Here is a 15605-nt window from a genome sequence, read left to right on the forward strand (position 1 = left end):
CCTCTTTTGAGCAGCAGAAGTTGCATTTTCCCAACACTTGGGTGATCCTCCTCTGGAAGGTGCTACCGAAACACGCAATCACTGGGAGTTAAGAAAGACACCATCATTCCTCACTGATTTTGCTAAATGAACCTCTGCTCCTTGCCCTCTCCTTTTAACCTCTTGGGTTGAATATTTTCTTGGCAGAACAAGGAAAAGTTGGAGAAGCTGAAAGGCCAGGCAGAGCAGTTTTGCCAAAGACTGGGGAAGTACCGGATGCCTTTTGCCTGGACAGCCATTCACCTCATGAACATTGTGAGCAGCGCTGGCAGCTTGGAAAGGGATTCCACAGAAGTTGAAGTTGGCACAGGAGGTACAGGACTTGGCATCTGCAGGAGGGAATGTGGGCAGATCCAGAGGTTTTGGTTCGTGGCCCGTAGCCGCTGTTGCTCCTTTTATCGCTTTCCTCCCCCTGCCCTGATGGTCTGGGGTCATGGTTGAGCTAAACCAGAAAAGTCTATGGTAGCAAATGGATTTATCTTTCAAGGATTTTACAAGCAAACCATCTGTTATATTATTTAAAACCAGGCTTGTGAGACTGAGGGAGCATTACAGTCGGATGGACATTTTCCAAAGGAGCGGATTAATCTTTGTGAGCCGCATAGCTCATCCGAAACTGCTCTTCAGCATCCCCCAAAACTGCCAACTTCATCATCTTTCAGAGCAAGGGAAATACATAAATCTCAGCATGAGAAAGGCTTTTATAACAGCAGGAGAGCGCTGGGGTGAGGTGGCTGGGAGGGGAGCGGGAGTCAGCTGTGCTCCGTAGCCTCCCGATGGCTCCGGAGCAGAACCGCCTCTTCTGTCACCTCACGGCATCGTTCTCTCTCCTCCTGTGACAACAACCCTGCTTGGAACAAAAGTAGGCTCTTGGAGAGTGTAGTTTTTCTGCTTTGTTTTCTAACTCCTTCCCTCGTCCCCGCCGCGTTTTGCAGAGCGGAAGGGCTCGTGGTCGGAGCGGCGGAATTCCAGCATCGTCGGGAGGCGCTCCTTGGAGAGGACCACGAGCGGGGACGAGGCTTGCAACCTGAGCAGCTTCAGGCCGGCCACCCTGACGGTGACCAACTTCTTCAAGCAGGTATGGCAGCAAAATGCCCCACTCAGGGGTTGTTTCTTGGCCAGGAGGGTTGGATGGTGTGAGGTCGCCGAGGGCTTGATTCGTGCCGCGTTTGATTTCTGTTCCCCAATCGCGGGGAATCCTTGAGCAGCAGTCCTTGAGGTGGGTTTGGTGTGTGAGGTGTCAGTTTTCATGGAATCACAGACTGCTTGGGCTTGGAGGGGAGCTCAAAGCCCATCCAGTGCCAGCCCTGCCATGGCAGGGACACCTCCCACTGTCCCTGGGTGCTCCAGCCTGGCCTCGGGCACTGCCAGGGATCCAGGGGCAGCCACAGCTCCTCTGGGAATTCCTGTGCCAGGCCCTCCCCACCCTCCCAGGGAACAATTTCTCCCTAATATCCAATCCAAACCTACTCTGCTACAGTTATATATTACAAAACGTTATATAATACATTAATTCTGCTAGTAATGGATCCAATTCCTCAGAGTGATTTAAGGTTGGCATCAGTTCCCTGGACACATCCAGAGATCCCTGAGGAAAACAAAGCATTCTGCTTGTGATGCTGCTTTGCTGAGTGGCAGCTCCTCTTAGCCAGAGCTTGGGGTTTTCCTGGGGAGTGGAAAACATGATTAAAGCAAGAAATTTTTTAGTCAAGCGTAGCAAAAAGTAATGAGCTGAAAATTTTCTAAGATTTGCTTAATGTCACATGTAGTTAAGGAGAAACTGGTCACTGAGTTAGTAATGATTTACAAAAGCATGTGTTTATTTACTTTGTAGAGGTTATTTTTACTTTGAAGCAGCTGATTTTATTTAATTTGTCCTTTAAAAACTGCCAGACATCAATTTAAGATTTTAAATTTCAGATTGTTTATTGTCTTCCTTTTCTCCTGTTAACTATTAGTTGAACACTATCCAGTGCTTTCCTACTTCCATTTGCCTTTTTTTTTTTATTGTTGTGATTTCTTCCCTTTTAAAATCAAGTATCTTCTGCTTTTGGCTGGCAGAGTCCCATTTTCTGTAATATTTCCAAAATTAGCAAATCTCTGAGCTATTAGAATGGGCACAGGGAAGACTGACAACAGGCTCCTTGCACTTCCTACTTTTCCTGAAAAATAAGATTGTTCTGGGCTCATCCCAACGGAAAGGCAGAGGAGAGGGAATGAAGATCACCTCCTGAATGACAGATACTTTTTCAAACTACTCCACTTGCTAAAAAATGGGTATTTTTGGGAAACCTTTTAGCAGCCATTTCCAGTTTGGAAAAAGATAATATTGATGGGGAGAGAAAAGGCTCTCAATTAAAAGTTCCTGCAGCTGTCAGGATGATTAATAAGGGATGAAGGAAGGGGAAAGGATGGAGAAATGAAGTGTAATTATCATTAATGTTAACACCTTGTTCTGGGAAGGGCCAGTTTGGTGTCAGAGGGGAGAGCCTGTGGGATTGGGAGGGTTTTGTTCCCTCCCTGGCAGCCCTGGAGGGGTTTTTTGGGTAACCAAATCTTGCACCCTGAGCAGGAGGGGGATCGCCTGAGCGATGAGGACCTGTACAAGTTCCTGGCTGACATGAGACGTCCCTCGTCGGTGCTGCGCAGGCTCAGACCCATCACAGGTATCCAGCCAGCCCTTCTGGGCTCAGAGGTTCAGCTCTTGGGTGAATTCCTCACCCAGGCACCCCAAAGAGATCCTCGAGAGCAATCCCTGGACAGCAGGAGCACTGAAGGTGTTCTGGGGCAGGTTTGTCACTGGCACACCGAGGGTGATGTCTGTGAGGAGAAAATGCAAACCCCAAAGCCGCAAACCCAGGAACCACTGTTCCTCATCTCTGTCCCAAACCCTGGAACCTCTGTTTCTCATCTGTCCCAAACCCAGGAACCACTGTTCCATCTCTGTCCCAAACCCTGGAACCTCTGTTCCATCTCTGTCCCAAACCCTGGAACCTCTGTTTCCCATCTGTCCCAAACCTAAGAACCTCTGTTTCTCATCTGTCCCAAACCCAGGAACCACTGTTCCATCTCTGTCCCAAAGCCAGGAACCTCTGTTCTTCATCTCTGTCCCAAAGCCAGGAACCTCTGTTCCTCATCTCTGTCCCAAAGCCAGGAACCTCTGTTCCATCTCTGTCCCAAAGCCAGGAACCTCTGTTCCTCATCTCTGTCCCAAAGCCAGGAACCTCTGTTTCCCATCTCTGTCCCAAACCCAGGAGCCACTGTTCCATCTCTGTCCCAAACCCAGGAACCTCTGTTTCCCATCTCTGTCCCAAACCCAGGAACCTCTGTTTCCCATCTCTGTCCCAAACCCAGGAACCTCTGTTTCCCATCTCTGTCCCAAACCCAGGAACCTCTGTTTCCCATCTCTGTCCCAAACCCAGGAACCTCTGTTCCTCATCTGTCCCAAACCCAGGAACCTCTGTTCCTCATCTCTGTCCCAAACCCAGGAACCTCTGTTCCTCATCTGTCCCAAACCCAGGAACCTCTGTTCCTCATCTGTCCCAAACCCAGGAACCTCTGTTCCTCATCTGTCCCAAACCCAGGAACCTCTGTTCCTCATCTCCGTCCCAAACCCAGGAACCTCTGTTCCATCTCTGTCCCAAACCCAGGAACCTCTGTTCCTCATCTCCGTCCCAAACCCAGGAACCTCTGTTCCATCTCTGTCCCAAACCCAGGAACCTCTGTTTCCCATCTCTGTCCCAAAGCCAGGAACCTCTGTTTCCCATCTCTGTCCCAAACCCAGGAACCTCTGTTTCCCATCTCTGTCCCAAAGGCGATCTCTCTCCTGGCTCCCACTCCTGGTTAATAGGAGCAGGTTTCACCTCTGTTTGAGAAAGGGGAATAGAAACCCTGGCACACCTCAGTGAGGCTGGTCCCTGACCTGTGCTATTCCTGACAGTATTTCCTTAACCTGCTCTTAAAACTCTCCCGGGACAGCAATCCTGTCTCTCTTCCTTGGATCATCTCCCCAGCTCTCAGCTGGCTGTGCAGTCAAGTTAGGTTTTAGGAAAACTTCACAAGATTATCTTGCTGCAAATGAATCTGAATCTGGTGTGCCATGGCCTCAAGCACACTTGGATGTTGTGATCAGTTCACCTCTTGTTTTGTAGCCTGACCAGTATCAGGGGTTTTCAGCCTTTCCTCTGATGGAGTTTTGTTTGTAACAATAGCTGGGCCTCACAGGAGCATTATCTGGGCTGCATTTCCCCAGTTTTCCTAGGAAAAAAGCATCTATGCCTTGGTAAGATGCATATTTTCTGTTGGTTCTTATTATCTGGTCCCTCAGTTGCCTTAGAGATCAGTTGGATCCACTGATACTTGTTAACAAATCCACTTCGGTAATTTATCTTTTGTTGATTTATTAAATCCATATATAGGATGTCAATGAATATATGGGCTATTAACCTGAAGAAACAAAGCACAGTTATGCTTTCAAAGACAAATTAATTTCTCTTTATAAATTAATCAAATCCCTTTCTTCTTGCAGCTCAGTTGAAGATAGACATATCTCCAGCTCCAGAGAACCCCCACTACTGCCTAACCCCAGAGCTGCTGCAGGTCAAGCTTTACCCAGACAGCAGAGTCAGACCTACAAGAGAAATCCTGGAGTTCCCTGCCAGGGATGTCTACGTCCCAAACACCACATACAGGTCAGAGTTTGGAAATCCATTTCACTTTCCAGGGCCTGAGACTGGCAAGTGTAGAAATTCCTCCCTTATCAAGCGGGATCCGTTGCAAAATTTGGTTTAAGGGCAGAGGTGCAGTGCCAGAGGCACGGGAAGGGTTCAGGCTGACACAGCAGGAGAGGCTCAGCTGGGGAGGCACAAACAGCTTTGCACCAAACTTGGCTGTGAATGAGAACACGGGAGAGGTTTCTCCATTTCCCAGAACTCGGGGTGGAATTTGGTTAAAAGCTTTTCCGTTTTCTCTGCGCTCTTTCCTTTGCTAAAGTCACCGTTCTCCTGCTGGTTTTATTAGTTTATGTCACTTTCAGTGACTTTTTGTTTTCTTTAAGGGGGGGGATAGAAATAGAGAAAATGCATAATCCCTTTGCTCGTAATTCCATTTTGGTTTCCAAGCAATTTCTTTGTTTACAATACTTGGCAAAAAAAATCTCCTGAAGCCCTGAAAAATAGGAATTTTTCTAAATACCTTGGGAAACAGTAACCTTCCTATAACAAAACCCAGGCTGGGAGCAGATTTCTTTTCATTGTGTACCATTATTAATTTAAGGCTTTTTCACAGTATCTTTGAAGATATTACATGGCTGAATGGAATTGTCTTCATCAGCTGAGTAATTTCACCAATTTAGCAAATTTATTTAAATTTAGATACAAACCAGGTTTTTATAAATCAAAGCTTACAAGGAGGGTTTAGTCAAGTTCCGTATTCTGTACTTTGAAAAGTCTCAGCCTCTTATTTATTTGTCTGTTTATTTATTGGACAGGTAATTTAACATTACAGTAAACCAGTACAAATAAGCAACACTGCATGATTTCACCTCTGTTACAAACCCGTGAAAAGTAAAAGGATTTTTTTTTTTTGTTTGCAGCTTCTCTGTAATTAACACATTCTGTTCACGGGGTTTCACTCTGACAAATTACCACCAAAACCGTTTCCTGTGCGATTGCGGGTGCTGAGATAAAAAACCCACACTGTACAAGGGTTGGGGAAGATAAACAAGTCAATATGACTCAGGGGAAGTGCAGGATTGGGGGTTCTGTGAGTCAGCACCTCCAGGGCTGTCACTCAGGGTTCTGCAGCTGAAGTTCAACACGTGAGTGTCCCCAGGAGCTGGACCAGCCCTGTCCCATGGCTTGTGCCTACTGGGTTCGTGGGTTGGCACCCCTGACCCCACTGGAGCAGCTGTTCCCAAAGTGAAAGGGGTTTTGTTGTGTGCTCACTTGGTTGTCTGTTTAATTCCTTGGTTGGTTGGACTGAAAGGTCACAAAGGCTTGGCTCTGATTCATTTCAGCTGAGGAGAGCAGATCTCTTCCTCCTTTCAGCGGGTTTGGAGTTTGGCTCCTCACTCTGAGGGAGCAGAGCCCCAGATGTGCAGCTCCTCTGCAGAGCGGGGGATGCAGAGGAGCAGGACTGCTCTGCCCAGATGTGCAGTTCCTCTGCAGGGTGTGGGATGCAGAGGAGCAGGACTGCTCTGCCCAGATGTGCAGTTCCTCTGCAGGGCAGGGGATGCAGAGGAGCAGGACTGCTCTGCCCAGATGTGCAGTTCCTCTGCAGAGTGTGGGACTGCTCTGCCGCCCTGTGTGTGCACAGTGCTCCAGTCAGGATGGATTAGCCTCAGCTACACTCCTAAAAAATTGTCTGGAAATACCCAGAGCCCTAAAAGGAGGAATTACTCGTCTTTCATTCGCTCCTAAAACATTCCACAACAAAAACACGAACCAAACGTTCGATTAGTTACTTCAAGAAGCAAAATTTCTTTTCTTTTTTCCCCCTAAATGTTTTCTGTAGGGTTTTGCCAGCCCTTTGTTCCCAGGAAACACTTTCTGTGTTCCCTGCTACACAACCCAGGGAGGAATGCACAGCCTGAAAACCCATTCCCCCAAACAGTATTATCCAATATGTGACAGGTTGGCTCCTAAGCATTAGAATTTCATCCTGGGGAGGGAAAAGCTTCACAAAAAGTTGCAGCACATTCACATCGGGGCTTGAGGGAATGACAATACTCACCAAACATTTTGTAACACCGTCTCAGATGCCTCAGGTTTATGTTTTGGAGCAGTTCCATGCAGGGCATGGATTGGGACGTAGCATCTGTTGGCAAACATAGCATCAAGTCCTTTGGTGTGCTAAAGTCCAGTGTGTTTGTTCCGAGTTAAAATGCAGCAGGTCGAGCGCTCAGTCAAAGCTTTTTAAGTCTGTTGGGTGGATCATTATCTTGGTTGACTTGAGCAGGTAGTATCTTCCTTTCTTAGGCTTCCAGTACAAGCCTTTTCCTCTGTCCAGCCTTCCCCTGGACCGTGGCGTGACGTATTTCCCGTTCAGGTTGGTTTCCTCACACTCGCTGTGCCACCAGCCTCCTGAGGAGCAAGGTGGGAATGTCAGACACTGTCTGCGCTCTGTGGCAGAGTGAACAGCTCCTCTTTGCAACAGAAATCTGCTTTAGACCCCAAATTCCAGCTAAATTGGCTTTTACCCAGGATTCCTGAATCATTGGGCTGTTTGAGTTCAGAAGTCCTCTAAAGTCACTGAGAGCAACCATTCCCCAGCGCTGCCAAGGCCGCCACTGCCCCGCGTCCCCAAGTGCCACATCCACAGGGATTTTAAATCCCTCCAGGGATGGGGACTCCACCACTGCCCTGGGCAGCTCTGCCAGGGCTGGACAACCCTTTCCATGGAGAAATTTTCCCTCTAATCAGTGTAATTCTCCTCTGCTGTAACTTGAGGCCATTCCCTCTCCTCCTGTCGCTGTTCCCTGGGAGCAGAGCCCGACCCCCGTGGCTGTCCCCTCCTGTCAGGAGTTGTGCAGAGCCACAAGGTTCCCCCTGAGCCCCTCTCCAGCTCCCTCAGCTGCTCCAGACCCTTCCCCAGCCCCTCTTGAGAGAGGATCCTCTTGGAATTCTTTTGGGCATCCACAGTTTTCAAGGATGCCTAGGATGATGTACAAAGCGTTTGTTGCGTGAAGCAGGTGGCTGGAGGACAGATTTGTACCCTGGGGTTTAATAATTTAATTGCTTTTTCAGTTGTTTGCTTTCTGCTATAAACTGGGAAACAAAAGCTTTAGAAAATCAGAGAATTAAGAACCCCTTAACCAAATTATCTCCAAGGAGAAATGGATGCCTTGCATCCATGGCTCTTTAGAGAGTGGTTATATTGTGTATATTTGACAAGCAGCTAAAATCTGCCTTTGAATGGAAACTCACTTGTTATTAACTTTTGGGTTGTAGCCTAAATGGAGTTAGAAGTCAGTTTGTCTCTGGGATCTTTGCAAAAAGGGATCAAACAATCCAACCTGGGGCTGCCACACCAGATCAGGCATCAGAGGAGGGACAGCCCTTGGCTTTAGAGTTTGGAATCTCATCCTCAGGGTTATTTCAGCCTGTTTCTGGTGCTGGTCATTCACACAGGAGGGCAGGATTAGATGGGATATTGGGAAGAAATTCTTCTCCGTGAGGGTGGTAAGGGGCTGGTAGAGGTTGTCTGGAGATACTCTGGAATCCCAACCCTGGAAGTGTCCAAAGCCAGGCTGGACAGGACAGGGTTGAAACAGGATGAGCTTTAAGCTCTATTCCAACCCAGGCCATTCCATGATGAGGTGATCATGGAGCAGAGCACTCCATGCTCACTTTGGGACCGTTCCTAGATGATTCTCCACCCAGCCCATTCCCTGCTGGGGTGATGATGGAGCAGAGCACTCCATGCTCACTTTGGGACCATATCTAGATGATTCTCCACCCAGCCCATTCCCTGCTGGGGGGATCATGGGGCAGAGCACTCCATGCTCACTTTGGGACCATATCTGGATGATTCTCCACCCAGCCCATTCCCTGCTGAGGTGATCATGGGGCAGAGCACTCCATGCTCATTTTGGGACTGTTCCTAGATGATTCTCCACCCAGCCCATTCCCTGCTGGGGGGATCATGGAGCAGAGCACTCCATGCTCACTTGGGGACCGTACCTAGGTGGTTCTCAACCCAAGCCATTCCCTGCTGAGGTGATGATGGGGCAGAGCAGTCCATGCTCACTTTGGGACTGTTCCTAGATGATTCTCCACCCAGCCCATTCCCGCTGGGGGGATCATGGGGCAGAGCACTCCATGCTCACTTTGGGACCATTCCTAGATGATTCTCCACCCAGCCCATCCCCTGCTGGGGTGATCGTGGGGCAGAGCACTCCATGCTCACTTGGGGACCGTACCTAGGTGGTTCTCAACCCAAGCCATTCCCTGCTGAGGTGATCATGGGGCAGAGAGCTCCATGCTCACTTGGGGACCGTACCTAGGTGGTTCCCGGGGCAGCTGGAGTCTCCGGCCGTGTCCCCGGCCCGGTCTGCGGTGGAGAAGCGCAGCTCCGCGTGCTCCGGGAGCGCGTTGGGAATGCTCCCGGACATCCTGGACAGCTGCAGGGTGAAGTTGGTGCTGGGGCCCCCCAGGCTGAAGCTGTACTCGATGTGCCTCCTGTTGCCCCGCCAGTCCTGCAGCTCGATCCGCAGGAGGTAATTCCCCTGCTTGGTGATGGAGTAGATCTTCTTCAGGCCCAGCCAGAATTCCTCTGCAAAGTTGGAGGGAAGAGATGCTGAGTTTGATTTTAGGGATAAACCTGCAGGTAGCGTGTGCGAAAATACAGTATTTAAAAGGCTTTATTAATTGCTTTAATTAAATCAGTGATTTGAGTCTTGGGGACCGTTGATCTTTGCAGAGGTCTGCTGCTACATTCTTTTTGTTTACCTCTGCTTAATTGCACACTGATGATCAATAAAAGCAGGAGTTCTAAATGAACTGGAGCTTCCCCCTTTAAGTTTCCCACCTCGTGTGGAACTCTGAGAGGGAGCTGGAGACATTTAAAAGGTGTGTAATTGGAAGCGTGTGACAAATGAAGCGAGTGACATACATAAAACCTAATTGCAATTGTTGCATTTTGGGAGGAAAGAGCTGCAGAACCAAACTGGGGTTTCAACACCCTCATGTACAAAGGGGATTTTTCTTTTGCTGGAATTTCTGATCATTAGTTTTAATTGGTTTCATATATTATATTCATTTAGTGACTTATTATCAGCGCAGGTAATTGGCGCATGTAGAAAGTGGGTGCCATGCACACAGCTGGCATTTAAAGCCATAGAAGTCAGGATGGTTGAAGAAAATACTAATTTCCAGGTTAGGAGCTGTAACCTGGTTTATTTTATCACCTCAGAAGATGCAGCAGAGCACTAAGACACAGCTGAGAGCAGTGAGATTCTCTGCAAAACCCAACTCTGAAAACATTTGGCTGCATCTTGGTGCAGTATTTGGGAGTTGGGAGACCAACCAAGGAGCCACTGAAGCACTCAGCAGGTTCAGCTAAACTTTACAAGTCAAAGTCTGCCTCAGCTGTGAGCTCCTGTCCCAAAACTGAGGGAAAGGTTGAGAGATCCAGCAGCTCTTTATTATAAAAGATGAGGAAATAAGTCAATATTGCTGCTCACCTTGGTGACGTTTAGATCTGTGCTATGCTTAGAAAGTCAGAATATTTCCTAAACAAGAGGTCACTCGTCTCGTATGAGGAAGAACAAGGAACATATTCTGGATGAGGAAGCTGTTGGGCAGCACTTGGTGCTACAAATCCTTAGGAGTTGATGATTAACAGAGGACCGTGGGTGTCTCCTCACCCTGTCCAGCCATGGAGGGGATTGGCCACTCTGGAGAAGCCTGAGGTGTTTGCTCAGGGGAGCACACACAGAGCCTTGGGCTCTCCTGGGGCTGGAAAATCTGATGTGGTTTTACGGGTAACAGGATGGCAGAAAGGTTCAGAGAAAGCAGTGACAGCAGCTTCATGAGCTTTTGCCTCTGTGTATATTTGAAAGGCTTTGGGAGGTGCTTTTGTAAGTAGTGAAATCTCGATAAAATAGTGTTTAAAGCATTCTGGCCTTGGTTCAGTTTCTAAACACCTGTTTGAAGGGATGTCTTTGAGAATTTCACGAGTTACACGTGAGCACTTTCTGGTATTTCCAACAAATCAGTCAGCTGTTAATTGCAGGTTTAGTCTGCTTTCCTTTCCATAAGATTCTCAAATCAATTGATACCAAGAGACACAAGAAGAAGGGACATTTACCATTGAGGTCACCAAAGCCGTTTGTGTAGGCGTCCCAAGTTTGGTTGAAATCCAGCGATCCATCCACTCTCTTCTGGATTACAGTCCAGGATGTGCCTGGGGAAAGGGAAAATAAGTCACAGCTTGGCCTTGACCTCATTACCTGTCCCTGAGTGTGCTCTGGGGTGCTCCCATTTTGAAGTAGAATGAGTTAATTAAAGTCTTAATGAAGGGAACTCAAATGAGGCCAGCTGGAGAGACCCCAGGGCCGTTGGAGCATCGTCGGCCACTCTCGGGGTGACTCCACTCAGAGTTGTTCTGCCACTCACAGAGTTGTTCTCTTGGGCTGCCTTAACTGGGTTTCACTTGTTTATGAGAGCTGTGGGACAGGGAAATTGATAAAGAAGAGAGATGAAAAGCCCCAGACGTTGACTCAGGGGGTCACACTCGGTGCTGATAGTGCCTGGCTGCTGGCACAGCTCCAGGGCAGGGGTGAGCTGCTGGGGCTGTGTCCACACTGCAGCTCCAGGGGGGTTTTCTCCTGAGCCCAGGTCATGACACCCTCACTTCAGCAGCTCCACCAAATGTAAGCAAAGGAGCTTTTTGCAGAGGGCAGCCCTGGGAGTTCTGTTTGCGCTCCAAACACGTGAGGTGGCCCCGCGTGTTCCCTGCTGCGCTGGGGACAGAGGGGAGTGTGGGACAGGCACAGAGCACCTCTGGGATGCAGAGAAAGCGAAGAGTGAGGGAACTGGCCAAGCCCTGGGTGATCTTGGTGGCAAAAGGAACAAACTTGGGCTCCTTAGGAAGGTGGAGCTTGGGTAGGTGACAAGACAGTTGTGTTGTCCCAAACGTGGCACAGCAATCCTGTCCCAGGTCTCACTTCTCTGAGTTAGTTTGGCACAACTCAGTCTAAAGCAGAGCCTGTCAATGAACAAAATTTGACTTTTGTAAAAGCAAATTGTTTTGCTGTTTGCTTTTCTTTGGGAAATGCATTTGTGGTTGCCCTGTAAGGGCTTTTATAATGACCATTTTCATTACCTGCAGCTAAAGGGGCTTGGGATTTGGATATCCTTAATTTATGTCACACGATTGAATGTCCTTTCCTCAGTATAAGCAAGAGGGAAATAAAGAACGAGACCAGCAATAAGGAGATTTCAGGATATGGCAAACCTGAGTTCAGAGCAGACAGGCCACTGAGAGAAGTCAAGAAGATACATAAATCATGAGTTCTCGTGTACTTTGGGAGGAGGCAAAGTTGTTTGGCTTAGAGGACGATATTTCTGTGAAAATTAGACTGTTGCTGGCACAGCTCTTACCGAATTTCGTTTCACAGTAGACGTTGAAAGGCTCTGAGCCATTGGGCTGAATAGTGTAGACTCCACTGTCCTGCACCCCAGTGTGGTAGAGAGCAGTGCAGTCAGCAGCAGCACCTGGAAAAGCAAAACAGCCTGTCAAAAATCCTGCTTGGGGTGTGCTGAGCTGAGAGCTAAAGAAAAAAACATGGGAACCATCATATTGGTGATTTTATTTTGCAATAAATGTCGTGGGATGGGCGGGCTGCTTTGGGTATAATGGTGCAGCTGCCAAGGGTTGCATGGGTTGGACTGCCTGTGGTTTTTTAGTGAGGCAGGAGGATTTTGGAAAGTTTCTAAGGCCTAAGACAAGACTCTGGCAAATGGGCTTTCCTGCCCCTTGTAAAGTTCCTAGTAAGTACCATGCCCACTGCTACACTTCATCAACGCCTTTCAACTTCAAAGAAAGGACTTCTAAATCTTAGAATTAGCCAGTGTGAAATAATGAGTTCTCTGTCCAGGCTCCACAGGATAGACATGGGTAAAAGCATGGTCACAGCGTGTTTATAAGAGGGGAATGGATCCTGTTCCTGCATTTTGGGACATTGTTCCTGTGTGTCACCACAGGGACAAGCACAGCTGGAGTGGGGCTAAAGAGATAATGACATTTTTTTCCAAAGTAGGAAATCTAGTTCCTTCCCACAGCCCAGTGTATAACATAAAAATGTTCTCCTTTTAGTCTTTGACTCCTAAGAACCAACCCAAGTGTGTCCCAGAGGGCACTGGGAATGCAGCGTGTGCTGCAGCCACGTCTGAGCCGGGTCTCACCATCAGCTCTGTATGTCCCAGCCATGGGCTTGTGCACAGCAGAGGGGATGGTCTCTGGTTCCTGCTGCTCCCCCGGGAAGGAATTCTCCAGCAGCTCCTGGAGCTCGATGTGGTTTAGCTGCAAGAGCCAGAATTGCACTGTTAATTTCCCAAGGCTCTGGAATGAGGAGATTCATGGATCAAGGCAATTTCGTGCAGAGAATAATTTTTCTAGCGAGTGTAATCCTGTAGAATACCCAATTTGCCGCATAAAAATAACTTCAGCTCCACGCTGGTGGAATTTTGGTGTTGGAATGCCAACTGTGCCACTGCTCTGAGAGGGTAGGATTCACCAGGGGAGGAAATAACCCCTTCTCATGTGGTGCACCTTAATGGGCAAACAGATTTACCTTATTTCCTCAGGTGACATCACTTAGATAAATAATAGCAACAGCTAAGGAGGACAGAGCCCGCAGTTCCTTAGGCTGAAATGCATTTTACTCTCAGAATAAATTAAATCTGAGCACACATGTTGCACTGTGTTACAGTGATACATGTTGGGCTTCCAGTCTGGGAGTGGATTTCAGAAGTTAAGAAAGAGGTAGAAAGCAATGAGACTTCAGACCAATGGAAGAACAATAATGTGATAGATAATTTCAGGTTTGTTTTTTTTTTTCCTCTTATTATCAGTCAGAAAATGCAGCAGCCTGGATTGCTGAGAGAGACAAGGTTGTTGATCTTTGAGGCGGATCTCAAAGCTGTTGTTGGCCATAGCTCCTGCCTGGCAGCACTGCAGCCTCTCCCCAAAACTGGTACCTCAAAGTGGCCCCCACCTTCCTCTCCACCCCAAACTGAACAAGGGGTGCCTGACCCCAGGGCTTGGACCCTCAACTCCCTCAGTGTCAGGAGAGGTGGGAGGAGAAGCAGAGGTGGTTCCTGTACCTTGTCCTCCAGCTCCATGATCTGGTTGTGCTGCCTGTCCAGCTGCACGTGCTGGTCCTCCACGGTTTTCAGGAGCTGCTTGATGTCGTTGTCCTGCTGCTCCACAAAAGCCTGAGGACAGGGAGGGAGGGATGGAGGAGGGTGAGGAGCAGCAGAAGACCTCCAACAGTGCTGCTGCCTCTGTCACTCTTGTCCTGGGGCCAGTTTGGAGAGGCACAAAGCATTGAACATTGCCCTTCCTTTTCCAGAAAATCCTAGAATATCCCTAGCTGGAAGGGACCCACCAGGATCATCAAAGTCCAGCTCCAAAGTTTTGCCTGATTTGCTTCTAAATTGAAAAATTTCTTTGCTTCTGGAGCGAACACCCCTTTTTTTTGAGACAAACTACTGGCAACTGTGTAGACTCTTTTAATAGTTGTTCTTTTCCTTCCATTTTCACATCCAGAACGATTCTGTGGAATCAGCCCTGGATTCAAACTAGATATATGGCAATGATCAAAAAAGGGGAAAATTCCCAGCATTTAGGCTATCAGCTTGGGATTTGAGAGATCGGGATTCATCTCTTTGCTTTGACACGAACATCCAGTATTTTCCCATGCAAATTGCTTGGCCTTTTTATACTTCTGCAAAATACAGTTAATATTTCCCTTTCTATAGAAAACCTTATACCCACCTAACTACCCAGCATGATCAGCATGTTAATTTTATTAACCCTTGTAAGATTCTTTATTTCTGGAGGTCCTAGAGGTGCTGCAAATAGCCCTCTCTGAGGGTTTAAGTTGCCTGTTTCTGCACTGAGCAGGCAGTTCCCACTGCATCGATTTGGGGTGAGCAGGTGATGTACAAACCATGGCCTTGGGAATCTCGTCATTTTCCCGATTGCAAAACTTTTTTTATCGTTGCGATGACAAAATTTCTTAAAATAGATTTGCAAATAAGTACTGAAAATAACGCAGAGCTTTGTAATTTCACGGTTTTTCACTGATTTCCCTGGGGAATTTTACAGCAAAATTAACGCTGTGTCAGGGTAAGACAGTGATTGTTTTTTTGGTTTTTAAGGTTATTACAGTGATTTCTTTCTCAAAATGCAGACTAGTGAGGAGCAAGGGGAAGCTTCTATTGCATAATTACTGGTGATGGCATCGCAGTGTATTTTGGCTCAGCGTGTCAGGGCCTTTCACAAGTCACTTACTTTGAGTGAAGAAATTTCTTCTGTCTCTTGCACCGAAGGCTGGATAATGGCCAGTTTGGTGACCTTGTCCTCCAGTCCCCACACTTGCTCCTGCAGCTGGATTTTGTTTTGGATGAGGTCTTCAATCTTCAGGTTCATCTCCTGCGAGAGGTTCTTGATCTCCTCGTTGTTGATTTGCAGCCTGGCCGTGGTTTGCCGGAGCTGTTCTTCTTCCTCCTTGATTTCGCTGGTTTGCAGGGAGAGCTCGTAAAAGGACCTGTCAAAAATGTAGAGCTTCTGAAAGATGTCGTTCATCTGCCCCTTGGTCTTGTGCACGAAGTCTTTGAGGCCGTGCCCCAGCTGGAGGAGGCCGTTGGCCAGGATCCGGACGTCGTCCAGCATCGCAAATCTCGATTTCGTTTCGGGAGATCCGGCGGAGCCGACGGAGTAGAAATCCTTGTCAGCTCCAGCCTGGAGAGCCAGCGGGGCCAGGAGTAGTAAAACTGGAATGATCTTCATGTTTCCTGCTCTTGGTTCTCTTTGCTCAGGATGCAGAGACTTTTCCC

General features: G+C 48.0%; 2 protein-coding genes across 18 annotated transcripts in view; one reads left to right on the forward strand and one right to left on the reverse strand.

The window, feature by feature from the left end:
* Nucleotides 1-15605, forward strand: part of DOCK7 (dedicator of cytokinesis 7) — a 95603-nt gene that overhangs the window by 31591 nt on the left and 48407 nt on the right. For all 17 annotated transcript variants that reach the window (XM_040072655.1, XM_040072656.2, XM_040072657.2 and 14 more), the window contains exons 11-14: nucleotides 187-352; nucleotides 975-1117; nucleotides 2612-2705; nucleotides 4568-4730. In XM_040072655.1, coding sequence (XP_039928589.1) covers nucleotides 187-352; nucleotides 975-1117; nucleotides 2612-2705; nucleotides 4568-4730 — 566 coding nt within the window. The remainder of the gene's footprint in view (nucleotides 1-186; nucleotides 353-974; nucleotides 1118-2611; nucleotides 2706-4567; nucleotides 4731-15605) is intronic.
* ANGPTL3 (angiopoietin like 3) lies at nucleotides 6940-15573 on the reverse strand. The gene is made up of 7 exons (XM_040072673.1): nucleotides 15061-15573; nucleotides 13869-13979; nucleotides 12948-13065; nucleotides 12144-12257; nucleotides 10849-10944; nucleotides 9040-9312; nucleotides 6940-7121 (listed from the first exon to the last, which is right to left on the reverse strand). Exons 1-7 carry the CDS (start codon nucleotides 15556-15558, stop codon nucleotides 6940-6942), a joined length of 1392 nt encoding a protein of 463 aa, XP_039928607.1. The 5' UTR covers nucleotides 15559-15573.

Source organism: Hirundo rustica, chromosome 9 (genome assembly GCF_015227805.2).
Source record: "Hirundo rustica isolate bHirRus1 chromosome 9, bHirRus1.pri.v3, whole genome shotgun sequence".
NCBI lineage: Eukaryota > Metazoa > Chordata > Aves > Passeriformes > Hirundinidae > Hirundo > Hirundo rustica.

Excerpts from the sequence above, each read along its gene's own strand:
- ANGPTL3 (XM_040072673.1), bottom strand. The coding sequence starts at position 15,558 with ATGAAGATCATTCCAGTTTTACTACTCCTGGCCCCGCTGGCTCTCCAG. Across the intron at positions 13,980-15,060 it reads AAGAAATTTCTTCACTCAAA|GCTTTTGTGGAGCAGCAGGA; the intron begins GTAAGTGACTTG and ends CCCTGTCCTCAG. Across the intron at positions 12,258-12,947 it reads TGGGACATACAGAGCTGATG|GTGCTGCTGCTGACTGCACT; the intron begins GTGAGACCCGGC and ends TTGCTTTTCCAG.